Source organism: Centruroides sculpturatus, unplaced genomic scaffold (genome assembly GCF_000671375.1).
Source record: "Centruroides sculpturatus isolate CEXI.00-Female unplaced genomic scaffold, Cexi_2.0 scaffold471, whole genome shotgun sequence".
In the NCBI taxonomy this organism is placed as follows: domain Eukaryota; kingdom Metazoa; phylum Arthropoda; class Arachnida; order Scorpiones; family Buthidae; genus Centruroides; species Centruroides sculpturatus.
In genome coordinates, this window is record NW_019384689.1 from 73,245 (window position 1) to 100,987 (window position 27,743).

Genomic DNA, 27,743 nt, shown 5'->3' on the forward strand with positions numbered 1-27,743 from the left:
GGGACTCGTATAAGTTACGGAGTTGCGCGCCGCCACCGTAGGGGAGGACTGAACTTAAGGCCGGAACGCGGCTGGCGGTATGCGGGGCTTCGTTCGTTGGCTATAGTGTAGCGTTACGGCGCATTATATTACGCGCCAGCCTTATTACCTACAGTACATCGACACACGAGAAGCTCGAAAAGAGTCCGCGCTGGCCTAAAGCTTCGTACGATCTAAAACGAGATGGAAAAAACCTTTGATTTTTAAAAAATACCATACGATCGTCGGTAACGGAAGGGCCCGAGAAAGATAAGATTTGTTATAAAATACGAGACATTGCCTTCCAGCAAATTTTATAATTATTATATAATATTTAATTTATATAAGCCTAATTATCGGCCGCGCCAATAAATGTTTACGGAACTTTTTCGACGTCGGAGGGTTCGTCGACTATCGCGCGCGCAATTAAAGATTTGCCAGACGTATACGATTGCGCCAATGAGTCAAAAGTACGCGCGTAATTAATGGAGGCAGAAATTGAAATATTTTTATATTCGCCTCTTTAATATAAAGAGTTAAACGTTAAGAAAACAAAAGAACTTTTAACCGGCGATATAGTGGAGTGACCTTTCATCCTCCGCTGGCTGGCGTAGGTGTTCCTAGTTTCCTTTTAGGGTACGGCCACCGAGCGGTTTGCTACTTTGTCTACGTCGACTTTAACGGTCGAAATAACTTCTATATCTACACCCGTTTTTCTTTTAAAAATTATCGGCAGAAACATTAACCGCGATTTAAATGTAATTCCACATGGGTAGAGATAGAAGAGTAGGCTAAAACCCCATACTTTAGAGAGTTTTATTTCATTAGCGATTACAGTTCTTAGCAAAATGAATATTCTCGTAAGCGTAATGTAATTTGATGCTAGACGTAGGCCTATAAGGCGACATTATTACACCTTTGGAAGTTTCGAGTAGACGATTTAATCGAATGATCGTTTGGACCCTCCGAAGATTATTAATTAAGGATACGAAGGAGCCATTTATTGACTGGCTATTACGTCTCCTTCCTTTACAATGGCTACCGGTACCGCAAACTTATATAATCTATTATTTTTATAAAGAATCAAACGCGCGTTTTAATATTATTTACTCTAAAAACCATTCTTATCGGCGGAGGGTGATTTTTCTTCCTACCAGACGCTTAAGCGCTTTTAAACATACCAGAATAAAAGTCTTAAATTAAGAAATTGTATCGAATATTACCAGTCGTTTTCTCGGTCGCCCGAAGGACACCGACGGTTGATAACACCCACGTTTAACCGGTACCTACGCATTTTATACTCGTTTCTGGTTAAGTATCCAACGGTTATTCGCTAGATAAATACGTAATTTAGTATTTTAATATATTAGGAACTTATTAGCATTTATATTAAGCGCGGATATTTACGTATACGAGCTTACCACCATACGGGGTGGCCCCAAAATCGGTTAACCGCACTCGGCTAGCAATTTTTGCCGAGTTGGCGAGTAATAAGTGAATTTTGGACCACCCTACGGATTAATGGTTTAGAACAAATTATAAACGAGCTTTTAGTCTCAAACGGGTACATTTTACCTAAGAGTTTTATGTTAAACGATTCGATGCCGTAGTTAAACGCTTTCATTCGGATTATTTTAATATACTACGACGTAACGACGTTAAATACATTGAAAAACAAAGAAGAAAAAATGAAGGTTGGCAGCTCGCAGTTTAACGAATAATTCCAAGATAATATTTACGCCGGTGTTTACGAGGTCACCGACAGAAGTCAGACGACTTCCTTTATCGAGCGTGACTCATCGTCCGGCACTTGATCGGTGCGTTCCAAATTCAAATCTCGGGCGGTCCGAATTAACCAATGAGATTCGCGCGCGCTTCGAAATTCGAAATCTCGGGTCACGTGGTCCAGTGGCGGGCATTATAAAACACCGAGAGAAAAGGCAATACCTTAGATTTAAATCGACACCGTTCGGCGCTAGAACCAAGCTTTATAATTATAAAAGTAAGTATATTTTGTAGTTTTATATTTAGAAACAAGGAGTAAATTATAATTTAAATTGGTTTTATTTTAACTTATTAAATTAAAAGCGACGGTAATTAGCCTAATGGGCTAATTACCGTCGAAAGACCGTGGCGATTTTATACGTTTAGGTCCTACTTTGCTTTCGTTCTTCCTTTCTTTGCCAGGTTTTAATCGTAACATAATTCTATAAGATTAATTTTTTACATGGTTTCGGGCCCTCTAAAACTACGGGCACTCTCGTTAGACACCGGAAACACCGCGCATTACCAATCGGTGTGGTCAATCCGAGCTAGTTGCATGGGTGGCTGACCTTTCGGTAGATTAATAACACCTTAACGCTTTCGCGCGGAGTATTTCAATACATGTGTATCTAGATTTAATTTAACAAAAACACAAACAGTTGCTAACTGGTAGATCGCGCGACTCCCGTCTCTAGGACACGTAAAAAAAGAAGAAAAATTAAAAAAGACCGCATTAGAGAATATTAAAATGAGTAAATTTTATATTTTCATTTTATTTAGGTTTTTCATCCTTTTCTGTTAGAAAAAGAAGCATCGATATGTCGGGAGAACGTAAGTTTAATTTTATTATTCTTTCTTTTTAACGATTAAATATCCGACGGCGCCCGTTAATCATTCGCAAGTAGGTCACCGTACGTCGGTTTAAACGTTGGCAGGACAGTTTTAAAAAATAATAATATATAAATGTACATAGACTATATACGGGCGCTGGATTTTATGCCCCGGATGAGCCTAATTCGATGGTTCCTAAGGGGACGTATGCCAAGGGTAGAAGGTAGTCGAAATACGTAGCTGCACGAGAGAATGGTATAATTAAGGCGTTCAAATCGAGTTTTATTCCAGCGAATATAGATGGAGAATCGACCCGAGTTAAGAAACGTTACGACCGTCTGTTGCCATGGTGAAAAGTGCACCGTGTCACGTTGTAGGAGAGAGAGGGAGAGATAGATCCACGCATTCTTCCACCAGCGGTCATTTACACCTTCGATTTTTAACCTCGATGCTTATATAACAATATTCGTACATTTATTAATCGCGCGGATTTGATAATCGATTACGACCCTCCCCAAAAATCGAAGACTTCCGCAATTTAAATACGATGAATAATAATAATAATAATAATTAATGTTTTAAGTTACATTAAAACTAGCGTAAAATGTGTCGTGACAGGGGTGGGTATATTGGAAAGATTCCAATAAGGATAGAAAGATTTAAACTACCCCAATATGTATAAGTGTATATATACTGTATATATATATAGAATAATTTTTCTATATGTAAAAAAGCTTTAATATTTATAGGATACTTTAGAAAGATCTAAATTTAAACATTTTCGGAGGAAGGACGTTTTGGGCTAATTCGAATCCGGAAAGCGAGCTTTATGATCGATGGACGTTCTCGCGTGACGTCAACGAAGATATCGGCAAAGTGACGCTATTGGTGACGTCACGTCGTCCGTACCTTTTTGTCGTGCTAACGTTGCCCTTTAAACCGCAGCGGGGACGATTAAACGTCCGTAAACCCCGCCTCTTATTAGTCATAACGTTAGATTTTGCGAAAATTCTGTCCGACGCCAGGGCGCGCGGCATTAAAGCGTAGAGAATAATTTTTGGAAAGACGGCTGGAGATGGTACCATTTACGCTGAATCATCCGCTGCCGCAACAAATAAGTATATAGGGGTGTCCCTTCGTTCCGTCTCAAACTGCCCGCACCCTCCGTTGGAAACGGACGAGTCCGATCGATAAGAAAAGTCGAATCCTGCCCTCCCCTCCTATATTATCCGCAGTCGCCGGGTGTGCTGTGTCGACTCCGCAACACTCAGCAGCTCTACTGCCAAGCCGAACTCCGAGGGAGGCGATGAGAGAATCGCAATAGGGATTTTCTGCAGCGTTTGATATATAAAAGCCGTCTAGAAACAAACGGGAGACAATGGTCGGTACAACTCTAGTCGTAGAACTCGTTCGTAAGTCTGTCCTGCAATGTTTCTGTCGAACATGTCAGGCCGCAGCTATAGGTAAGTTAATCGTTAGGCTATACTTAGGCTAAAGGTCGATCTTTTTAAAATTTGACTCGATTTGCAGAGAAAAAGCCACCTCTCCCCAAAAAGAACAATGCGCCTACTGTGAAAACTCGACCACCAAAAAAAGTAGTCTTTCTCGGTAAGAAACCAAATTCATCCATTCTCGCTTTTCCAAAAATTTGTCATATTATGTTAAGTATATTCGGTTAAAACCATCGGTTTCGCTGGTCGGCGCATGCTCCTTTCGCTCCGTTCTGGATCGTTATTCCTCCATCTTTTATTTCTTCACCCGGCCCCGTCCACTTTGCATTTTTCGCAATTGTAATAAGAGATACGCCGCAACTTATGGACGTTTGCCGCATCTTAATGGATGACGCATATATATACAGTATATACGCGGAATTTTCCATTTATACGTACTGTACAGTACATATATATAAATCAATTTGAATTTTCTACATACGCCACTCTTTATATATAAATTAATTATTGGCTTAATGGAATTAAAAGTAATCCAGTCTATTTATTGCCCGGCAAAGGACTATTTTTAACGAATATATATACGTACGGTACTTTATAAAATTGGCGTAATTAGGGACCCATTTACTTATATTACTTTGGGGCAATTTAGTGACGAAAGTAAAACGTTCTCCATTTTATTTCGCCGTTGTTAAGACGGAGGTGGGAATTCTTCTTAGAAACTTAATGGGATTACGCCCTAGATAATCGTTTTAACCCGTAAAGGGGAGCTAAAAAGAAGCCGTCTTTGGGCCAAATGGTTGGGATTTTTGTGTTTTTCTCCATTTTTTAACTCTCCCTTTAATCCCCGGTTAGATTCGGATAATTCTTTCGATGGCGTTGGATGTTTTGAGGAAACGGAGATAATTTATTTAGGATTAAAGCTTTCCGGAGGAGCTAATTCTACGGGAACACGGCGGGTGAGTCATGCGACCTGCGGGGTTTATCCCAATCGATACGGCTAGACTCGCTGGAGTCTGTAATGGCTAGATTGGAGACAGCCAGTTCCTTCGACCGTCTTTACGATCTGGCGTCGAGGTCACTGTTCCTACTTTGACCGAATTTTGATTGGCAAATTCCACCTCCTCTCTCTTCTATAATTAGTCACGCGTCCAATAATTATCCTCTCTCCAAGATTTAACGCCTTTTTGTGCCCTTCTCCGATATTCGACGTATCGATGGCGAAACGTTATTAAAATTTTTCTTTATCGCTCCGATTAAAAATGCTATTAAAAAATACTTAATTAGTTGAATTTTTCGCGTAATTCCGCGCTTTTAAACCAATCTTTCTACCAGAAAATATATCTACGACAATATTTTTGCGTAAAGATGGAATTATATTACGATCGATAGTAAGCGGGCGAATAATTTACATCTAGTAATTACTATAAATTAATTTATCGTCCATCCGCTTAAAGAAAATCCCAAATTTAGGCGGGAAAAATCAATTTCTTAATTTTCACCATTGCAAATCGCTTGTAAGTTTAGTTTCCAACATTTTATAAATTTACAAAGTAATTAACGACTAATTTTACGTAGGGTAATCCCGTAGGGAGATAAATTTAATGCCAGTTTAATGGCTGGATTCCGTCCCTTGCCGCCTAGGTTAATCCGTATTTTAATAATTCGGCCATTTTCTTTCTTAAATAAAGCAACCGAAGTTCGCGCATCCGAGCAATCTAAAGGCGGAATGAAGTACGAACTTTTACTGGCGGATCCGACTTCCAACTGTCCCACGCAACGGCCACCTTCTCCGCCTAAAACTAACTTATCCGTTGAAGATATTCAAAATAAACTGAAGGCAGCCGAAGAGAGAAGACTGGTTTGTACAAATTATACAATTTTCGTCTTTTCTTTCGTTTCGACCGGTAATTCTAACGGAAAAGTCTCTCCGCCTTTAGTCCATCGAGGCTCAAAAACTCAGTCAGCTAATCGAGAAACGTAGCCGATTGAACGAAGTGAATCAAAAGAAACAAGAATATAATAATAACTTCATGCAGACTGCTCGAGAGATTTTGGAACAGAAGACCGAAGCTTATAAAGAGAATAGAGAAGCTCACTTGAAATCCATTCAAGAGAAATTGAGAGAACACGTGAGTCATTCCGGCATTTTTTAAAATTTAAATTATAAATATTCGATCGATACGCGAAGGATGGATTTAATAGGTTGCGCCTGGCGCAGTAAACCAAACCGCGCAATTAATGTATATATAGAATGGATTAAAGGTGAGTCGATTAGGAATGGGGGCGCGAAGAATTTTCAATTTTCTTTTTATGTTTTGTTGACTCGTTTAATCTGATGTTTTAAGGATTTGCACGTTAACGAAGTACGCAAACTCTTGGACGATCACGCGCAAGATATTTTGCAAACGATCGAGAAAAAACTGGAAAATGCCACGGAAGCGAGATTAAATCAGCTTAACGCTTTGCAAGAGAAATTACGTGAACACGTGGGTTTTGCAATAATTCTAATTCTTTTCTGTTTATTTTCTGTTTATTTTTTGTTATTTATGCACGCAATGTGTGGGTTTTGTTTGAAAAGGATAAGCACATAGCCGATGTTAAAAAGCAATTCGAAGAGCAGGTAGATAATTTAAGGGAGCGCATGAATAAAAAGTTAGAAGCCGCTCGAGAGAAACGGGACGTTATCACCAAGGAACTTCAGGAAAAATTGCAGGATCACGTAAGTAATGGAAAGAATTTAGACTGTAAGATCAAAATGAACTTTTACTTTGTCCGAAGCAAAATGATGTCTGGAATAAGGTAAGACAAATGTCCTCGACCACACTTAATTTCCATATGGCGCCAATCTAAAATTTTCAATGACCACCGGTCGCTCTCCTCTAAATTCTTATAGTTATTGCGCTATTGATTTTTATTTTCTCTTTATTCCGAAATACCTGTATCAAACTATTAAAAAATATCGCTGAGCTCATGGAAATTTTTATCACTCGGTTACGTACATCAGAGGAAGCACGTTCTTCAAGTTCGTCAGCTCAATGAATTGAACGAAAAGGACACCGGAGATAAACTGGAACGTATCTGCAGAAAATTGGATGAAGCCGAAACCAAGAGGCTTATTCAACTACAAGCTCTTCAGGAGAGGCTACAGGAACACGTAAGATAAATCAATTATATATTGGGCTAAGCTTTATTCCTGGCTTTCCCTGTTTTATCGGCATTCTCCTTCTATCTGTAGAAAACACGCGTGTCTGTAAGCTACCTATATTCTCGATTAACTTGTCTTTTTGGAGAAAGTATTGAATGGAAACTTTGGATTTGCCTACGTTTCTGCATGCTTAATTTACTTTATGTAATTACTTAAATATTTACGAATATTTTAATAAGTTATTTGCACACGTAGGAACGTCATATTGAAGAAGTTCGTCAACAGAAGGCGCAATACGCCGTTGCAGTAACCAATACCTCTGGTTAGAAGATTGTGGCACCGTTCGTTTGTCACCGAAGGAGAATATGCAGCCCTGCCCTAGGACTTGGCTTTATCGTTTACACCCTGGCACTTGATTTTATCAATTTAGTGTTTAGAATATCTGTGCCCTCCGCCCCAATGTTATTATGGTTACTACTTCATTTGTGTGTGTGGATAAAGTTCTTCAAAACTGCTGTATCTTCTATGTGATAATGGTGAATGTTTACTCAGATGGATATAGAAATTCTTTCATCTGTGGTACAATGTCAATTGTGTATATCTTGTCAAAGCACTATCCCGTTGAATGCTATCGAGAGTGGCAAAAAAGAGTGTTTTTCTGCTGACTTGCATGATCAGTAATCCTCAAGCTCGATTAGAATTAAGAATTGAAGAATTTTATAACAATATCATCAAAGGTTTCGAGTCAGTGTTATTAGGGCCTTCTATGTGCTAACGTTGTCGTCTTTCCGACAATGTTGCGAGCTAAGAAATCTATTTACCCCTATGTTGGTTTTTGTCTTAATCCTTCTTTTCTACATCCGTATCGAAAGATTAAAAATACGAGACAAATTTAGAATATCTTTAGGCCTTGTACATTAATTGATTTATGCACAATATGCAATCTTTTGTACATTACGATTCAGCTTTCGGCCTGATGTCACAAGTGCCCAAGTAAAAATTTCTTTTGTAAAATGACTAATGGACCAATGATTGCAAGAACGATAAATGTAACGATCGATGGTTTGCCTTAAAAGATCATGCGTAACACAGGGATGCGGAGTTTCATTTGTCTGTTGCTGTTGAACGAATATCATGCTCAGAGGTTATTGCTACTTGATATTTTTCTACAACTGTTAATTTCAAAAATAATAAGAAGGGTTGTATGCTATTATAATGTACTATTATAATGATGTTCAACTTAGTTTTATGCGAATAAGAGCAAAGGTAAAAAATTGGTGAAAAATAGTGTTTTATGTATGTACGATTAAACATTAGTAGCTAAACCGGCTATATCAATCTCAATATTATATGAATCTTGGAAATTAAAACTTTTGGCTTATTAACTAGGACTGTAGTGTAACCTATGAATAGTGATGATAATGTCAGTGCTTTTTGCATCTTCCCTATGTAGTGGATTTTCCCAATGCATTCATTAAATGTCCTTTCTCGGGCACTGCAAATTGATATTATGTGTTTGTCCTTACTTTTTACCTACTCGTTTAAAGGTTAAATCCATTTAATTAGCGGTATATATTTATAGTTTAAGACGGACGATAGGGAGGGTTCTATCGATCGTGGCCTAATTCAATTCCCCCGGGGAAAACAGTTGTAATAACCACGCCACCGGCATCAATTACAAATTTGGATCGATGCCGTTTAATTCGAAGGAGTCGATCGATAAACCGTTATTCAAACGTTTCGAACAATGCCCTTCCATTAAAATAAATACAATTTTCAACTTGTTAGTCGGCACGGAAAAATAAACAATTTAAATACACAGAAATTACAATTGTCTGTCGGTCTTCTTCACTTAATTTAAATATTTAACAGATTGCCAATGTTTAGGTTCCTTCTCCACCCATCGAAATTCGGTAACGTAAGAAACTACTTTGGAAAATTAGAGTTTTATAGTCAAAGAAATTTCGTTTTCTTTATTTTTATGGATATCGACGTCATAAATGAAAGAAATTTCTTCTTTACTCGGTTCACCCGCAGTTGCAACGCTCCCACTTTCTTACATTCACTTATACGAACATAAAAATTCTTCTACTCATTTTGTATTATTCGTAAGACTGCCGCCTCCAAACACGGCAGTTTTTTAAACAAAAATGCGCAAAATAACCACCTAATTTTTTACGTTCGGTATATAAATTTATCTACAAAATATACTTTCATTTATTCTTAACGAGCGTAATGCTCGAATTATAAAACTAAACTCGACTCGGTAAATAACGTTCCGTCCGTAATTTAATGCGTAGAAGGTTGGTGGTAATTAGAAAAAGGGACGGCGTCCCAAAAGTCGGCTAACCATTATAGAGTTTAAATTATACTTAACCGCGGTATAGAATAGAATCGTACGTAACGTTTAAAAGTTCTAGACTGGCTTTACCGCGCGTAATGGCCATTTTGCCCGCAACACTCTATTCTAAAGAGTAGTTTGTGTTTAAACTACAATTACGACGATTGCGCTATTCTTTCAAACCCAGGCTGACCGAAAGTCGGTTAACGGGTATTAATCGATATAAAATTTTAAAGAATTTGCAAATCTAAATGACCGAAACGGCAAAATTTCGTGGCGCAAACATTTTTAGATTTTAAATTTAGATAAAATATTTACGCAGTTTATTATGTTTTTATGGCTTTATAATTTTTAAAAATAGAAAGAAATTTACTTTTCACAACGAATAAAGAAGCCGAGAGGGATTCTATTCGACGGGATAACATTAAATATAGGAAGAAATATAGACTATATATACATCAGGCCAGTCGATTATTACTTTAATTAATGGATTTATAAACGAAATAATTTTAATTTACTTTATTTCGTTAACTAATTTAAATGGTTTTTTATATTTTTTAATAAAATTTAACGTCCGTTGGAGGACGCTACGGCTTAGGTTAATACGTCCAGCTTAATTTCTCGGGATATATTTTTAGAAAAAATAAAAGAATAATTTTTATCTGTTTTAAAAGATTAAAAACATTTCGGAGTAAGGCTTTTTATTCGGAAAAATGTAAAAAGTAAATCTTCTTGGGCTTTGCCGGTATTTTTGGTATTACGCCACCGAAAGAAAATTTCTTTTTTACTTTCTACTTTATAGTTATAAATATAACTAAATAACACCGAACGATGGAAATGGCTGGCGTATGTCGTTCTTCGACCGTCTGTTAAATTCGACGTAGCGAGTGACGGAAGGGGGCAGCTAGCCACCCGCAAAACTGCCGACCGGGCGGTTAATAAGTCTTTTACGTATATTTTCTTAAATATTAAAGCTATTCGGCGGGATAATCGTATTCTTCGTCGTAGCGCCGTCCGTTTCACATTTTATTTACAAATTTTAATTATTCGCCGCTTTTTCGCTAATTGTTATAAACGTTGGCCAACCGTTAAAAAGTATTACGGTCGCCAGCCATTGGCGCCACCGGACGGGAAATTGGCGACTTTTTACCCGGACGGAGTAAGTTAATAAAAACTTAAAAAACTCTTTTATCCGCCGCGCCCGTCCTGGTTACGTACGTCGTTGCGCGCGTTTATACGACGTTTATCGGGTTTGGGGCCACCCGCCGAAACCTGGTTAAAATTCGCCGTCGTCAGAGTTTTAGTCTTCCGTTTTAATTACGAGTGGACGAAATTTGATTAGCGACAATCTTTTTATTTACTTGCGAAACACATTTATACTTATATTTTATAAAAATACGCTATCGATACACGTTCTTATAAAACTGTTTTTTATAGCGTAAAAGACCGTAAAATTGAAACGCTTCGGGGATGGGAATTATCGTTTCGTAAGGCTGGTCGGGCGGCAATTGGAAAAACTGGTAGACCTATAAGTTCTGGCTATCGTCCGTCCGTCCTTCCTTAATCTCGAGAATAGAGTTAGACGCGGGCGGGAGGCCCGATTAACCGTTTACCGACTTCCGATACGAACCGGAAGCGACGTTATACGGATTCGAAAGTCCCCCCGAGGAGTTAGATAGGCGATCCGCGCCACTCTATCGCCGACGGAAAAGTACGATTATAAGGGCGCTAATTCCAGGCGGAGAGCGTATATTTTAAACGAAAACTACGATTAAAAATGGCGGCCCGGCGTCGTCACCGCGCGACAATAAATAATCGCTTATAGATACGATTTGGCGGCCAACTCGGGATATATTTTTCTTCCGATTACGAGTTCGGACTAGAAAAATTTTTAATTTTTTATTCTATCTATTAATCCGTTAACGCCACCGCGGAAGTACCCGTAACGTCGGTTGGAAGAAAAACTCGGATAGACAGACTCAAAAATTAAATTCTTTGTAAGTAGTCCGAACTTCTAATTGGAAATAATTGCTCGTTTACAATATTTTTATAAATTCCTCCTAAAGTATTTTCTACGCGGTATTTACGCCTTCTCTTCGGCCAAATACTACTTTAACCCTCTAATTTTACGGCGTTTTACGGTACAAAATGCGGTTTTAAAAGTTAGTTATTATTACGTAAAAGGAAAATTTTTGAAAAACTGTTTAATAAAGCAAATTTCTACTTATCGGAATTTTGATTTTTTATAAAAATACACGCGCCGAAGTCCACGTCGAAAGTTGTTATCGGTTAAATTTAAAGTAAATATTAACCGAATAAATGTAAACATTTACGAGATTTGATCGTGGCTTAAACGAACAAATACGATTTAAAATTTTAATTATTTATTAAAATAATAATTATTTGTGCGAATAAAGCCTTTAAAGGCACGGAAAGACGGTTTACAACCCAAAGGAAACCAAAGTCGCCTTTGGTTTTTACCCTTAAAATCGTTTTATTAACGCGATAACGTTTCTTCCCAGTTTGCAGATTTAGCAAATTTTCGCAATCTTTCTATAAATATAATTAAAGGTTATAATAATATAAAGAGGTTATAAATATAATAAGTTAAAGAAATAAGCTTTATTTTCTGCATAGAATTATGGAAGAAATGGCTGGGCTTCGACTTTTCTTCGTTTTCTTTTTATTAAGTACGGCCAGGTAAGATGTTTTAAACGAAATTTATCTCTATTTTATCGTCTTTTGACCATTATCGTTAGAATTTTCTGCCAAACTTAATACGGGAAGCGGTTAGGCGTTAGTCTAATCCGCCGGCGTATCCTGGTTCTAACGCGTTAATATACTAAAATATAATCGAGCTTTCGTTGGATTAAACCAAACTTATCCGTAATTTATTGCAACTTACAAAAATTTGAGGAAAATTTGGTGAAATTTTAGTGGTAAAGCTACGAATTTCCAGTAAGAAATTTCGTACGTAACCAGCCAGCCGATGGCGTAGTTCGTTTGGCGTAAAAAACAAATTACGCCGCAGGCCGGTCACTCCGACGCGCCCGATTAAAAAATTCGGGAATTTTTAATCGAATAACTTGGAATCTTCGTTTCGATGGGCGCGCCGCTCCGTTAAAACTAGGCGTAACGTCTTCTATGCCAAGAATTCGTAATATTTTTGAATTCGACCATTCTCCATCCTCCGCCGTAACGGCCAGTTATAAAATAGTCCGTAATACGCGGGCGCCGGCGTTTTAAGCGTTGGAATCGTTTTATAAAGTTAAAATGAAAGTGGCTTTTGCCTCTACCGGCGGGCTATACAGAATATTACTGGAAAAGTTTAAATATTTCCAATAAAGGAACGTATACGACGGTGACTATAGTTTAAAATACAAAACCTAATACGGCATCCGATAAAACGCGTCGGCTTTTCGTACATCGTACAGTACCTCCTACGGATTTTAATCTCGTACCACGCTATAATAATTAGGAGTAGAAACGAGTAGACGCTTTTTATATCCGCTCGAAACGAGTAGACGCTTTTTATATCCGCTCGAAACCCGACAATGGCGAATTTTTCGTACCCAGATATATGTATATATACAGAATATTTATTACCAATTAAGTTCTAGAAGTAAAATAATAATAATTATTATTCTACCGAATTAAATAGTCTATTAATTATTTCGTTGGAAATTTAGCTGCCTTCCCGTCAACTTCGGTTTCGGTCAGAACTGGGAACAGAGCGAAAAAGAGAATAAGCAATACCAAAGGTAAACGTCGTCATTATTATTATTATTTATAGAAAATTTTAAACCGAAACATCTTTTGTAATTTAGAATGCCGTTACCCGCAAACTTTAATCCCATTCAAGGGAAATCGTCGAACGTTCCGTCGCACCCGGAGATATACAACGAATATTCCGAACACCTGTTCCGCGAATATCTAGAACAAGAAAAGAGAGTTCTAGAGACCAGGTTAAATCTTATTTATTCGTTATTTACTAAAGTGCCTTATTTTAAAGTACGTTTTCCTAAAGTATTTTATCCCGAAGTACCTTATTCCAAACCCGTCCCGTTCCCCACCGGCTCCGTCTATACTCCTTACGCCCATCGAAACAACATCGTAAGCGACAAGAGTAGCGGAAAGAATCTCTACTTCGTGCTCAACATGACTGGCTTCGCGGATAACGAAATATCGTACGACGTCAAAGAAAGCAGAATTATAGTAAGTTTACTCGATATTACGCTCGGTAAAAATTAATTGTAATATTTAATTCCTTTTCCCGTCTATAAGGTACAAGCTACGCACGAAGACCAATTCTATACGCGAGAATTGATATGGACCTTCCTCTTGCCCATGGGTACGGATGCGGACACCATTCAGTTCAACTTCGACGGTTATTATTTGACCATCTCGGGAATTTTGCCGCAAGACGTCAGTCTGTTCTCGGCTTCTCAGACTTTCCAGCATAACCTCAGGCACAAATTCTTCTACCAACAGTCAAATAATCTTCCGTATTTTCAAGGAAAGAGTTCGGGTGATTGACAACGTGTATATCCTATTGGAAATAGCGCTGTATGTATATATATCCCCCGCAACCGCTGATTTTCGAAATAAATATGTCTGGTAAACTTAATCGCGCCTACGTATCGTATTAAACGCCAACGTTTCTTGGCGCCACGGTGGAAAAGCGGTGGCGGGTTTGCGCCCGGCCGGGTGGAATTTTTCGGATTTCTTCACGCGCGCAGTTTCCGTAAAAGTTGCGCCGAGAGGCATCCCGACAAACTAAACCAAAAACACATTTCGATTTTATCCACATTCCGTATTATCCTATTCGAGCTTTTAATTTTAAATCCGACGCGCGTCGAGTTATTCGGGGGTTACCCCCGATGGAAACGGACGAAGACCCCGGCGGTTAATTTACCCTCGGCGCCGAAGATGGCGGCGGTGGCCGATTGGGTCGGTGCTTCCGATGGCCATCTCGTTGGCGCACGCGCGTACGCGAACGAAACGCCGACCGTGGACAATAACCAAAACGCGTCTATATTTAAACTTCTTTTTATATCTAAAACATTTCTAAAACGTAAATTTGCTACTTACCTTTTCCCGCGTTTTGGGCTTCGTTTCCCGCTTTTGGACCGGAGACGAAAATAAAAAAGTCACCTTACTACCCGAAAACCGCGGATAACCGGACGTACGCGGGCGGTTCGAACGGGATTTGACCGCAGCGCCAGTATAAGTTTACGGGAAACTGTAGCGTCTCTTCGGCGTACGACGTCACCTAGGTTGCCAAGGGCCAATGGCTAACCTCCGGGAGGTCCGTCGGGAGCGCCAACGGTCCAACGTCGCTTAGCGGAAAACTAAAACGGCGTGGCCAAAGGCGAGTTTTAACCGACGGATAAACGGTCAAAACAATTGGCCAAATTTTCCTACTCGTTAACTCGAAAAAAACAAAATTGTACCAACTTGAAAAAAAAAACACCAACGCCATTGGGAAAGATAACGACGCTACCGAACTCGAAATTTACATAATTCCTCGTATTTTCCCGGCGCAAACTTTTGAAGAAAATTTGCGTACGAAACCGTAGACGTCGCCGGTGGCGCCGACGTCTACGCTTCGCTTCTAAACGCGCGTGCCGCCGTCTCGGATGCTAGGGTAAATCTAACCGCATTTATTACGAAGCCGAGACTAACAAAACGAACCGAAAGGCGAAAAATAAAGTTAGAACACAATTACGGTAGAGCGTCGAATATCCGAATCGACCGGGGTCGTTCGGATAACCGATTAGGCACGAAAAAATATATTAATCCGTCCCGCGTCGAAATTAGTTGGAATCCCGGCGCGTCCTCCAGCACCCTTTGGCGGTGGCGCCGCGCTAGCAAAAATTTAAATTGGCTTTCGGTCGATCGACGCTCTATCCTACCGTCTATTTCCGACTAAAATGATTTAACTTTATTTTGTCGGTATTAACCGAGGGATTTACGCGCGCGCTTCGCCCTACTCGCGCCAAAGTTTATCTAATCGTTTATCCGTAAGCCATGGCCCGAAATGAAATTTTTCCGGTTAATTCTCGACAGCCACGCCAATTGCCCGGGTGGCGAGAGCTCCTCGGTTCGGAGTCCCTTACCGCAAATATTGCCGGAAATTTTTAAAATTTCGTTCCTTCGTTCCCCGTTCCTTCGTTCTCCGGCCGACTAGTATTACGCCCGATTCGCCACCAATAAACCGCGCCAGAAATCCGGCCGAAGCGCGCGTAACCGCGAATAAAAGTCGGCGCCGGTGGCGTCGACTCGTAACCCCTGTACGGAATATTAATTTTGGGGGTAGATATCGACCGTCCTTCGGGACTTTTCTGTTTACTCGTAAGAATAAATAAATAGACGAGTAAAACGGCCGGGCCGTATTTGAGACCGGACTGGCTACTAAGCGGAATCGCTTGGACGCTCCAGGCGGGTCTGGATCTCCGGCCGGTTTTGGGCGCCATCTTTCGGCCAAATTAACCTATCCAATTTCGAAATTTCTCTCCGTGGCGGGTCGAATTTTTGTCCGCGCCCAACGAAAATTTCCCGTTTTTGAAAAAAATAATCCGAAATTAATTTTTTATTTTGCACGAACAAGATATATGAAAAATTGGACCCGGGGCGACCCGCGACGGAGAGAAATTTCGAAATTGGCTAGGTTATACTGTAATTTTATATTAAAAGTAACTCCCGAAGCGTAGTTTGTTTTCTTTTTTCATTTATTAACATACAGTATATGAGAAGAAAAGAAACTACGCTTCGGGAGTTACTTTTAATATAAAATTATAACGACTGGCGCCGTCTGCTTTGAAAAACCAGACGTCGGGAATAACGCGGACGGGTAAATGGCTTTCTTCCAAGATTCGATTTCTCGTTTCCCACTTCCCAACCGGAACGCGTGCGCCAATCTCGCGCTACTGCCCGTTTGTAGACGGTGTGTAGACGTTATTTTAGCTGGTTTCTTAAAAAACGAATAAAGTTGTCCCTCGATAGTCCGACGCACCTCCCGTCCGGGTCGCCGTAGTCCTCGTCCCGTTACGCGTCCCGTACCTGTCGGATTATCGAGGGACAGCCGTATTTTAAATTTATGGGTAGTAGATCGACAGAAAAGAATGGTGTTTTTTATAAAGAAAAGAAAGAAAATCTTATATTTTGTCTATTATTCGTCTCTTATTTTGTCGCCCAGTCGACGGTGTCCCCGGTCGTCTAATACGGGTCCTAGGGACGGCCGGAGGGGACGATGGACTCCGACAAAGTACCAGCGATACGACGTTTTCCGTTTACTTCCTTTACTTTAACCGAGCTACTGCGGGGACCCAATATATAATTTTCCTCGGACGTCCGTTATCCTCCGAACGGAGCCGCGGGGTCTCGGGCCCGGCCCCCGAAACGTATTCCCGTTCCGTGCCGATATTACTAATTAATACGACATATAACGATAGCGCCAATCAGATAGAAGTATACGATTAATAACCAACGGAAAATTGCCTTTATTTACAAGCGTCCGTGTTCTAAATTAAACGCTGGCAAACATTTAGTCGATACAATTTTGAAAAAGTTTTTCTCTTTTATTGTCTATTACCCACGTAAGAACAATCGACGTAGTCTTCGACGATATCGGAAATTTGACGTCCGTCGGGAGTCGAACACCAACATATTCCGAAGGTATCCCAACATTGTTTGGATTTGTACGTTCCGTCTCGGTTGCATCGTGGTACGAATCTCCCTATTGCTGAAAAGAAAACCAACGCCACCGGGTTAGTGTGACAATCGGAATTTTATCGCTTAATTGGCGTCAGAAATATATCTAGTTTTTTACAAAAAAAGGAAGACGAAGTCGTCACTGTTCCGTCGAAATTAACTTCCTTTCCCCAGACCCAACTAACCGTCCGGATATCTACCCCCGTGCCTCCGTTTACGGACGAAAATCCTTTAACGCTATTGGTCGGCGATTACGATAAAACGGGCCGTTTCCCGTCGTTCGGGACAGTCGGCCCCATTTCCCGCGTAAGCGTTTCTTACCTACCGGATTCCCTGGTTAGTACGAACGTTAATGGCGTAGCCATCGTTCGTACCGTAACGGTACTTACATTCGGGTCTGGAAGCGTCGTCTCTCTCTCTGTGGCATTCGCAATCCACTACGTTAGCGAAGGAATGGGACAGAGGTCTTCCGTCCCGGCTCCAACATTGACACCGTTCCTTATCGCCGTACAGACATTGGCGTTGGTTGTAATCTCCGTCGGCGTCGCATTCCGGAATTAGTCGCGGAAAAGGGTTTTTCAGAGCTTCTTCTCTCAGTATCAAACAAGGGACGACCCGCGATGGAGCCGGAGCGTTAGCTACTTGTAAACCTATTCGAAAATAATAAACGCTTACTTAATTATTGCCATAATTAAATTTCTATTAATCTAAATCGGCGTTTTTAGTTCTTAACCGACAATTTTCTATTAACGTGGCGTAACGCCGCCACCACGTACGGTTTAGGCCCACTAACGCCCGAACGGAGGAAATCTCCCAACNGCATTGGCAATTCTCTTTTAATAATGTTTTCTTTTTCATTATACTATCTCGAGCCAAAACTTTTTAAAAATAAATTTTTAATATCGCAATAACATTCCGAATCGCTAGCCACGATATAAGGGCTAAAATTAAAAATAAAATTATAAAAACTTACTCGGTGAAATAAAATGTGTGGTGGATACACATACCTGGTACAAAACATTCAATTGTACAAATATACTTTTAAAGAAAATTATAATTAATTATAGCTTTGCAATGAAACGTACATAAAAATAACATAAAATATTCTTTACTGTTTAAACCTTAACCACTTAGTCAAATATCTCCCTACGAGTGGAATTAGAGATGGTCCTGCTAGGTGTGCGGTGTGTACATGCAAGTGGGCTGCCAAACCCTGAGAATGCCGATACTGGTCAATTTCAAATGCCTCTTTTGTCGCATCACTGATATACCTCAAAAGACATGACAGGGTTCTTGTAAATTTTAAATATTTCTCACCGTAGCTGTAAAAGTCTAAATACGTTAAACTTAATAGATTGTCCATCATTTGTTTTCTAACTAATTCGTTTTAGGACCAGGTGTTGTCCACAGAAATTTCCAAAATTTACAACTTTTCGGTCACTCTCATTGAACTGGAAAAACGTCTGTCTTTATTACGTCTAATATTTCAAAGAAATCAGTCCCACTGTACTTGGCTAGAGATTGGTTCGGTTAGGCTTTTGTTTAAGTAAAATTTTGGCTCTTTCGTCAGGGTTTTGTTTATGTCCCCAATTCCCTAATCTCTTAATTATTTAACTACTTCTTAAGTAGAAATAATTCGAAACCAGTTACTTTGTACTCGAATATTTGTAGTCTTGGGAAAAAGTGGAAAGACAAATTTTTATGTCAAATGGATATATAAATTGTAAATTTAAGGGAAATAAATTCTAGAGCTTTTTCTGTACCTCGTGCGTCTCTCTCATTCATTAAATTTAGTTGTAAATTATGCTACCAAACTAACGGTTAATTTTTTAACATTGTACAAGAATTGTACACATTTTTTTCTACAATCCCCTTAGAGATGGGACATATGAAATCGTAATATCACTGGTTTAACATTGAAATCCGTGAGTAATATAAATTCGGAGAGCGGAATAAAAATATCAAATATTTTAATGGATTTTTTAAACTCCTGTCAACTATACAGAACTATCATAAAAACATACAGGAAAATTCTTATCGGTCGGGTTAAATTATAAATCTACTCGCGATTCACATAATTGGGCGAGGGCGGCCAAATATCTAGCGGGTGGGTGGCTAACAGCCTGGAACCGGTCCCGGATAGAATTGGATGCGTTATACGTGTAGCAGCCACACAAGGTCCTAGGCTTCCACCGGCTAAACCAGGTGCGGTTGGTGCTCTGTAAAGCACATGTGTGAATCTGGCTTTTTGGATGCTGACAATACAGTGTTTCCACTCCGCTACTCCACCACTAATATTTGAATATACTATAGCAATCTTTTTTTTTTTCACGTGTAGTATAGAAATTTGTAATAAGATACATAATGCGGTTATAATAAAATATTGTGTGATTATTTTCATATAATTAAAATTACTATATTTATTTTTTAGAAAATACAAGGAAAGCNACAAAAATTTTGCTATTTTATAATAAAATATATAACCAACTTAATTTTGAGGGTAGAGACGAGATTTATAAAGATTTGTAAATCTTCGCTAAGTTAAGCCCAACCCCGCGCCAAACCGCCCTCTATCGCGTAGCCAAAATTTAATAGCCGGGCAAATTTTCGTCCCTCCCCGAGATACGAAAAGAAATGGAGGCGCAATTTTTTTCTTTTTTTGGGTTGGGGGATTCGACGCGCTTCCCTTACCGCGGCGTTTTTCGACCCGTGGGTGGCGGGCAGAAGAAAAAGAGAAGCGCCGGTAGGTCCTACACTACATTAAAAAAAGGACAATTTCGGCGAGAATCACGGCCCACCCAGAAAACGATAGCGGAAAAAGTGTTGGGCCGATTAGCCAAAGGAAATAAAAATTAAATAAGTATAAGCGGAAAATTCAGATCATAAAAAAAAAAATGGTCGACAGTTCCCCGCGCGTAATGTTATAATTAAAGGAAGTTTCGTACTCTACGCCTGTTAAGTTATTGTCGATTCTTCCGAAATTTTCATTTTAATCGACAATAATTTGTCTGGACGGAAAGAAAATTAAATACGTAGTTTTTAAAATGGCCGATATAGTTTTAATACGGCCCCGGGGGCGGCCAGAATTTTTTAACTGGTAAAGGGGTGACGTATTCGAGAAGGTGGAAAAACGCTGTAGTATGTATACGCCGCTAAAGCCACCGCCCGGCATTTTCGTCTTCGTATAAAATTAATTTTCATTTTATATTTTTAAGCCGATAATTTAATTTATTAACCATGGAATTTGGTAACGTTCTCGATAGATTACGGCCGCGTATTTTTCATTCGCGCGCAGAAAAACACCGAATTATATTATTTGAAGCGAATCGTACGGATAATTGCTAAAGTAAAATGTTTACCGACGAGTAGCGGCGAAAATAAGAGTGGTGGTCGGGTTAAATCGAGGAATACGACGAAAGCCATTCCCGTACGGAAATTCTTTTTACATTTAAAGCGTATGGGAAAGCGGATTTTGAAGAAAACGTAGGCCTTTAATGCCATAAACTGTCGGGTTAATTTATTTAACTGGTAAAATTTACATAAACACCGAGTAATGCGTCTAATGACAAACGATGGTAAAGGTGGTGGGTTCTCCCAGTCTTTTGCCGTCCGAATCCACGCACCAACACATTCCCGTATCTCCGAAACACTGTTTCGGCGCGTAATTTCCGTTTTCTTCGCATCGTGGCACGAAAACGTTTTTCTCTGTAAAATAAATTACGACAATGAAACGACACTCTTGGCGCCAATTGTCACGAAAAGTTCGACTTACGTTTTCTCCGCGAAGCCTTTATTTTGTGTACGATGCATTTACAGTTGACTATATTCTGCCGAAAGCCGGCGATAATCGATCCGTCCTTATCCCAACATTGGCACATGCTCCTGTGGGCCGAATGACATTGAAGTTCCTTATAATCTCCGTTTTCGTCGCATTCCGGGACAATTTTCGAGCCCGGGGTTTTCCGTGTCCGCTCTCTATGGTCTAAGCACGTGCTTTTGACTGGGGCGCGTTCCACCCGTCCTCTTAATTTGGCTAAGTAATAAAATTGTGGATTGAAGGATGTACATTGTTTATAAAATATAATTACGTTTCGTTCTAAACTTACCTTCCGGTTGCGAAGCCACCGCGATAATCAATATCTGAAACGTAAGTAGAAATGTAAATAATATTTAATATATTGCCGAGATTATAGACCGAACAAACGAGGTATCGAGGGACGGAATGTAAAGAATTGAGCAGTACGCTCTTATCGGTTTGATTTATTTTGCTTACGGCAATCCGCCGACAGGCTCGTATTCAGACCTTACTAATGCCGAGGAAAACCCATAAACTCCACGTGGCCGTCCCGCTTCCACCACCCACTATCGGAACTCGGTGAGTTTACCCATTGGGCCACCCATGGCCTTTTATATTACAAAGGTACAGTCCATTACGAGAGGCCCGACCGTCCGCGGGAGGGTTATTTCCAGCTTATTCCGCGGAGTCGTAAAACATTTCCGTCCGTCTCGTTAGTGGAAATCGTGAGATTCGAATTGTCGTCAACAGAATTTAATGTTTGGAAGAAACTCGGAAACTAACCTGCAAACCGCCTGGTTTCGTTTCCACTCTGTTCAACAAATGCCCGCTAGCATTTATTTCTGCCAGATCTTTTCCCTTTTCCTCGAGAATGAAGCGATCCTGTTTAGTCAAAATGACGTCTACCAATTTTCGGTCGGCATTCCTTTCCGCCCTGCCAATGAAATTAAACACTCGGATGACCGTTCGACGGATAAGGACGATTCTTACTCACCTCACTCGTAAGGCCAAGAAACAACAAGCTGCGAGAACGACAAGAAAGGAAGACATCGTTTATCGGTTGTTAAGCGCGTGCCAGACGAATATTCAATTTATACTTTTAGATAAACGATTATAACTGCGTATTATTTTTAAATATGCAGATTCGCTAAAAATATTTTATTAAAGCAAATTCAGCAGCCAGTAGACGAGTCACATTTAACATTTATAAGCGCTTATTTTGTCCCGATAATTGATTAAATCTCGATAAAATATACACAGAGAGACGTATTTACGTAGGAAGATACGGAGGAAGGATTTACGTAAATTTTACAGGATAGTTTCGTCCCGGTATGTCGGTTCTGTTCCTCGCCACTCGACAGTTCCCATTGTAGGCCTAGCCAAATCCACGTCGGGCATATAAATGGTACCCACGTGGCAGTTAAACGTGTACGGTATTGGGCTCTTTCAACATTAAAAGAGCCTTAATTGCGTACCAATCTCTTTCCGCCCCGTGGGCATTAAGAGGGCCTCTTTTAAGCGGGCCCGCAATGGGGCGACCGGGTGGCGAGGGACGTGGCCCGACTTATCCGAACGGACCCGCCCGGATTCGATACCGGCACTCCAGAACGGTAGGCCGCCACCTCGACCACTCGGCAATCCGGCCGTCAAAAGTAGACGAGGACGGGATTCGAACCCGCGCTCCGCTAGGCCTAAAACGGAAGCGGTCGTGCCGAGGGAGGGGGCCCGGACGAGATGGCCGTAGAAAAATTGGTTGGGAGTCGCCCACCAGGATTTGATTGCGAGTCTCCTTCGACTGGCTATTTAAACAGCCTCCGACCAAGATTATAAAAATTCATATTTCGTGTAATTAGTTTAATGTTCAGGGATTATTATAGCAGAGACAAGAATACGGTCGATCTTGTTCGTACAAAAATTTAAAAATATTTATTTACGAGAAAGATTCAGTAATCGGATTTACGATGAGAAAGCGCGTAATTCTTCCCACGTATTGTACATCGATAAATAGGCTGCGTAAGTCTTCGTGGAAGCTTCTTTAAGTATGGATAATTCAACGTACGCATCACGGAAAGAATCTGAAGGAATTATCCGGAATGGGATGGAAAAAATTGGGCGTCGGCGTGCCGAGTACTTTATCGATGATGTGCACCACCCCGTTTTCGGCAGTCAGGTCGCATTGATGGATTCTAGCGCGTCCGAACCAGATCCATCCGGACGTTGCTCGATGCAGTGGCACCAAAGAACCTTCTAGAGTTCTCGCGTGGTCGTGTCGAAACGGAGAGTGGAATATACCCGCGCAGCATTTCATATCTGGACAAATAAAGTATTATAGCGTTAGTTTAGCATTAGTCTATCACGCGCGGCGCTTTGCACCGACCGCCATTACCGTTCAGGATGTGCCTCTTGAGGAATCGTTCGGCTCTGTTCCAATCTTCGGTTAATTCGGAAATGGGAACTTCAGAAAAACTATAAAATGCGGTGTCCGTGGGTGCAAAGAGAGTAAAGGGCCCTTCGTCTTCTCTTAATTTACGATCCAGACCCGTTCCTCGAAGTAAATGCTTCAACACCGAAAACTCTTTCGTGTCTTCGATGACGTCCATTACGCTTTGTTTAGGAGGAAGTAACACCTGTACGTAGGCAAAATTCCCAAAATTTACACCCGAGTTAAATAAAGAAATGGATGGAAGCGGTCGAAATCTACCTGATCGACTAGGTGTAACACCCCACCGCACACTCTCCTGTCGCTGGGGATCACTCGAACGCATTGAGCGGTAATGTGTGCGGGAACGTTGGAAATTGTGGAAAACTAAGAGTTTTATTAATTACATCCAGTAAAATATTTACAAAATTCATAAAAAACTTACTTCTCCGTATTGATTTATTCTAATTGTCTTGTTATTCGCGCGAGTGGGCAACTTGACGTTGTCCTTAAAGTCGCATTCGTCCTTGTCGTGCGGCACGATATGATATAAAAGAGTTTCGCGTAGCTTCTCTTTATTGTTCTTCAGTTCCTCTTTCAAAATCGGCGACATTTTCTATTTAATTAAATTCAATATTCAGTTTTTATATCTAAATAGATTAAGCAACCAATTCTTTACCTTTAGAGCTTTTCTGGTAGGGACAAAGAATGTAAAATTATCCAATTTATCCAGTTCCTCCCGAAGATCCGCCTCTTCGATGAGATCCGTAACTTCGTGCATTCCGCCACTTTTTAGCGCATCGCTCAGCGTTTGAACTGTTTCAAAATAGCACTAACATGCGATAAAATTATAAATTTTATTCCATACAAGAAAATGATTTACCTTCGTCGGGTAGCAGGATTCCATCTATAATATGGAGGACCCCGTTGGTAGCCACGATGTCTCTAGCTACAATTTGCACGCCGTCCACGTACAGTTTATCGTTTTCGTTTCGCGACAACGTTAGATAATTTTCGAGAACGTTTATAGTTCGAGCTTGAGCAGTCAAAGCGGGCGTGCAAATAACATTTGGCAAAAGGTGATGCTTCAGAATCCCTTAAAGACGAAATTAAAGTCATTTTGTGGAATATAAACGATAATGACCGTACGAAAGATTTTTGAATCAATTTAAATCCTTCTTTACATTTAGCCGTCTCTGGCTGGATGTAAAAAGGGATTTAAATAAATAAATGTAATTATATTGTGTAGAAAATCAACTTACTCGTAGAGCACGAACTACCATCCATCACCTTTTCTAGAATTTTAAGATTAGACTCGTCGTTAAATACCGAATCGGTCGGAGCAAACAGGGTGAAGTTGCCGTTGGGATGGCGTAAAGTTTGCACTAAACCAGCTCGACTAAGCACTAACGAAAAATTCACGTGAAAATTTTTATGCAAATCACCAAAGAAATGTTTATATTTTAAAAATTACTCACATCCCTTAAGAATACTAAACTGAGGATCGCTAGAAATGATACCGGCCAAAGTTCTAGTCGGTTGAGGTAATACTTTTTCCACAATATGCACCACACCGTTCTTCGCATAATTGTTAATGCTAACTACTCGAACACAATTAGTCGTTATTATCTGCCCAAAACGTAATTACTGCATTAATTTCTTTTTCCCGCGGAGCGTGGTTAGACACAAGTCCGAGTTACCTTTTCCGGCATGAAGAACATGTTGGTACGAATTCCGCTGCGCCCATTTGCCGAAGGAACGACGCGTTCGTCTACCAAGTCACCAGATTTATGGAAACCTTCGATGGCGTGGCCCGTGAGCATATTTTTAGTATCTTCTGTGGTGGTGATGGTCATTTCGCCATTGCCCTGAAAGTTCGAAAGGTCGAATGAGGATACTTTGAAAGTAACAACGGAGTAACCGTAAAGCGGCTTTAATACAGCTTATTCTTCCGTAGTAAAACCGCTTTACCGGACTGTTACGATTCTTACGTCTCGTTGCCTTTCGTAATCTTCGAAGGCCTGGTTATTTGGCACGAAAACTGTAAAATTATTGGTCCTGAATTCGTCTTCCACGCCGATGTCTGTGGTCAGTTCCAAGAAGCGCGTCAGTGCCAACGATCGAATCGTCTGTATCAAGTCTTTCAGGTCGACTAAAGTTTCCGAAACAAAGAAAATGTAATTTCCCCGGTTTAGTTTATCGCAACCGAAAACAATTACCTTCGACGCAACCCGGTTCACCGTCGTAACGTCTTTTGAAACCGTGACAACACTCGTACTTGACGTAAACGGTCTTGTTGACGTTATCATCTTGTAAACTGAAGAGTAACGTTAATATACACGTATTGATTTATTAGAAGCGTCATACGGAATGATACTGACCTCGTTTTGCAGATGTAAGAAGTTTCGGTCTCCCTACATTCCGACATGTGTTCGTAGTTGGTGTACGTTTCGTTACTCGATTTGGCAATTCGTTCCACTTCTACGTTATCTATTAACACTTCTTTCTCTTCGCATACGTTCGCACTGTAAACGCAAAGTAATTAGCCCACATCCCGCATAGGATCATTTTATCCGTAAACGTGCCCGTGTAAAAACTATCAATAAAATATAATAAATATTCAGTATATTGATGGATAACGAGCGTTCTTAGCGCGCGTAGAAAGTAGGAAATTGCGATTATTACATCACTACTTGACGTTTGCCGACGATGGGAGAGTCTTTTATGACGTAAAATTGCACCCGTCGTTTATTCTTCTCTCTAGTCGTCGCAAAACTTGCCTATATATATATATGTATGAATGGTTTAAAACATCTCGCCCGATGATATAATTAGGGGGACGTACTGTACGGTACCTCGACTTCCGACGCCCGATAACGATGGGAAAGGGAGGACAAAAAGAAGCAAATTTTTGCCGATTTAACACCTAAAACGGACCTTTTGCGCGCGTTGGTAGGAAGAAAAAAGATTTGATTGCGTAGATAAGGCGGGAAGTACTTAATCTATACGATAATGCGAAAGTTGATGGTCGAGCGCGTAAGGTAGGCGGAAGTAATGATTATGTGATTTATACAATTATTTAAGACGAGGGAGTAAAGAATTCATTTTGTACCACAGCCAGGACTACGCAGTCGAAGGGCTTATATGCCCGTGCATTTGTGTAGGCCTACACGCGCTTCAACTGTCTATAGTCACACGCACGAACTGTACTCCTTGTCTGTTGTATATATATACCCACAGTAGATAAGGAGTAGATAGTTTACGCATAAGGCAAAATGATTCGAGTATATACAGTAACGAACGTTAAACATCCAAAGCGATTATAGTAAGTAAACGGCGATTAAACAGAACGTTTCTTTTCTTGTATGGAACGATTAAGGAAAAACGTGCTCACCCTTTCCACCAAGGTCTGTCGTTAGATGCGAAAGTCCTTCCGATTCCGGTCACGTCCACAGCCTCCCAGCGAGGTCTAGAAAACGGGGGCCAAGGATTTTGGAAAGGTCTCAATGGAAACCAATCGGGCACTTTAATCGGAGACGGGAAACTTTCCCAAAAATTAGAATCGTCGAAGAAACCATCCGGACGACGAAAATGCAATTGGCGATTCCTGTTCATTCTCCAGATCCTATAAAAAGTTACCTCAGCAGCCAAATTTTTAAATAAAAAAAACCCCACGGAAACGGTAACTAACCTGTCGGCGTGATCCTCCCACACGTGGTCGGGTGTATTAAGAAGCAAATTTGGTTGCGCGGGATTAAAATAATCCAAAAATCTCCTTTTCCTGGATCCATTTACAGCGCGCGCGAATATGCAAATCAGCAAGAAAGCGGCCAAGTACTTCATCCGGTCCGTCCCAAACGCACGATACGAGGATGGAGTCGAGTCGAAGCGGCTTTTATAAGTTTGTACGACGAGCCATTGACCTCGAGGAGTCACAAATGCTGTTGCTTACGTTACACGATCACGACGAGTCTCTTCGGTCACGGTTAAGCTCGACGGGATGCGTTCAAAATAAAAATAATACTACAGTGGCGTTACGTAAGAAGTGACCTTTTAGCGCGGTAAAAAGTGAACTCTCTCGTTTGATTAAGGCTTTAAATTGGTGGAGGACCTTCGATATTCCGTAGCCATTAGTTCCATTCCAAAGCATTACTTTTCAATGGGAACTTCCTGAATGTTTTACTTGAATTATTGTAATTTTCCTCGTCGGTAGGATAATTTTATCTTCGAATCACGTGAATGCGGAACCTTGAAAATCAATAAAT

General features: G+C 40.3%; 5 protein-coding genes across 6 annotated transcripts; 2 read left to right on the forward strand and 3 right to left on the reverse strand.

The window, feature by feature from the left end:
- The first annotated feature begins 1,740 nt into the window (after positions 1–1,740).
- Positions 1,741–8,715, forward strand: LOC111627126 (golgin subfamily A member 6-like protein 1). 2 transcript variants are annotated; one of them, XM_023370692.1, is made up of 8 exons: positions 1,741–2,020; positions 2,563–2,613; positions 5,753–5,922; positions 6,002–6,193; positions 6,410–6,550; positions 6,643–6,783; positions 7,069–7,218; positions 7,465–8,715. In XM_023370692.1, exons 2-8 carry the CDS (start codon positions 2,601–2,603, stop codon positions 7,534–7,536), a joined length of 879 nt encoding a protein of 292 aa, XP_023226460.1. In that variant the 5' UTR covers positions 1,741–2,020; positions 2,563–2,600; the 3' UTR covers positions 7,537–8,715. The 2 variants fall into 2 exon arrangements, with proteins under 2 accessions (XP_023226460.1, XP_023226459.1); XM_023370691.1 differs by lacking the exons at positions 1,741–2,020; positions 2,563–2,613 and adding exons at positions 3,656–4,076; positions 4,144–4,221.
- Positions 8,716–12,072: 3,357 nt separating this feature from the next.
- On the forward strand, positions 12,073–14,177 carry LOC111627127. Its single transcript, XM_023370693.1, has 4 exons — positions 12,073–12,250; positions 13,240–13,311; positions 13,378–13,765; positions 13,835–14,177. The coding sequence occupies exons 1-4, from the start codon at positions 12,192–12,194 to the stop codon at positions 14,084–14,086; spliced, it is 771 nt and encodes a 256-aa protein (XP_023226461.1). The 5' UTR covers positions 12,073–12,191; the 3' UTR covers positions 14,087–14,177.
- Positions 14,178–17,072: 2,895 nt separating this feature from the next.
- LOC111627118 (U24-ctenitoxin-Pn1a-like) lies at positions 17,073–18,086 on the reverse strand. The gene is made up of 3 exons (XM_023370680.1): positions 18,053–18,086; positions 17,653–17,937; positions 17,073–17,294 (listed from the first exon to the last, which is right to left on the reverse strand). The coding sequence occupies exons 1-3, from the start codon at positions 18,084–18,086 to the stop codon at positions 17,131–17,133; spliced, it is 483 nt and encodes a 160-aa protein (XP_023226448.1). The 3' UTR covers positions 17,073–17,130.
- A 2,278-nt stretch (positions 18,087–20,364) lies between these two features.
- Positions 20,365–22,284, reverse strand: LOC111627131 (U24-ctenitoxin-Pn1a-like). Its single transcript, XM_023370696.1, has 5 exons — positions 22,054–22,284; positions 21,843–21,993; positions 21,370–21,403; positions 21,036–21,296; positions 20,365–20,968 (listed from the first exon to the last, which is right to left on the reverse strand). Exons 1-5 carry the CDS (start codon positions 22,107–22,109, stop codon positions 20,823–20,825), a joined length of 648 nt encoding a protein of 215 aa, XP_023226464.1. The 5' UTR covers positions 22,110–22,284; the 3' UTR covers positions 20,365–20,822.
- A 691-nt stretch (positions 22,285–22,975) lies between these two features.
- LOC111627129 (transforming growth factor-beta-induced protein ig-h3-like) lies at positions 22,976–27,680 on the reverse strand. The gene is made up of 14 exons (XM_023370695.1): positions 27,170–27,680; positions 26,873–27,103; positions 25,860–26,003; positions 25,698–25,795; positions 25,470–25,630; positions 25,179–25,346; positions 24,957–25,107; positions 24,741–24,884; positions 24,362–24,574; positions 24,158–24,294; positions 23,924–24,094; positions 23,761–23,865; positions 23,446–23,686; positions 22,976–23,369 (listed from the first exon to the last, which is right to left on the reverse strand). Exons 1-14 carry the CDS (start codon positions 27,319–27,321, stop codon positions 23,122–23,124), a joined length of 2,364 nt encoding a protein of 787 aa, XP_023226463.1. The 5' UTR covers positions 27,322–27,680; the 3' UTR covers positions 22,976–23,121.
- Positions 27,681–27,743: the final 63 nt, after the last annotated feature.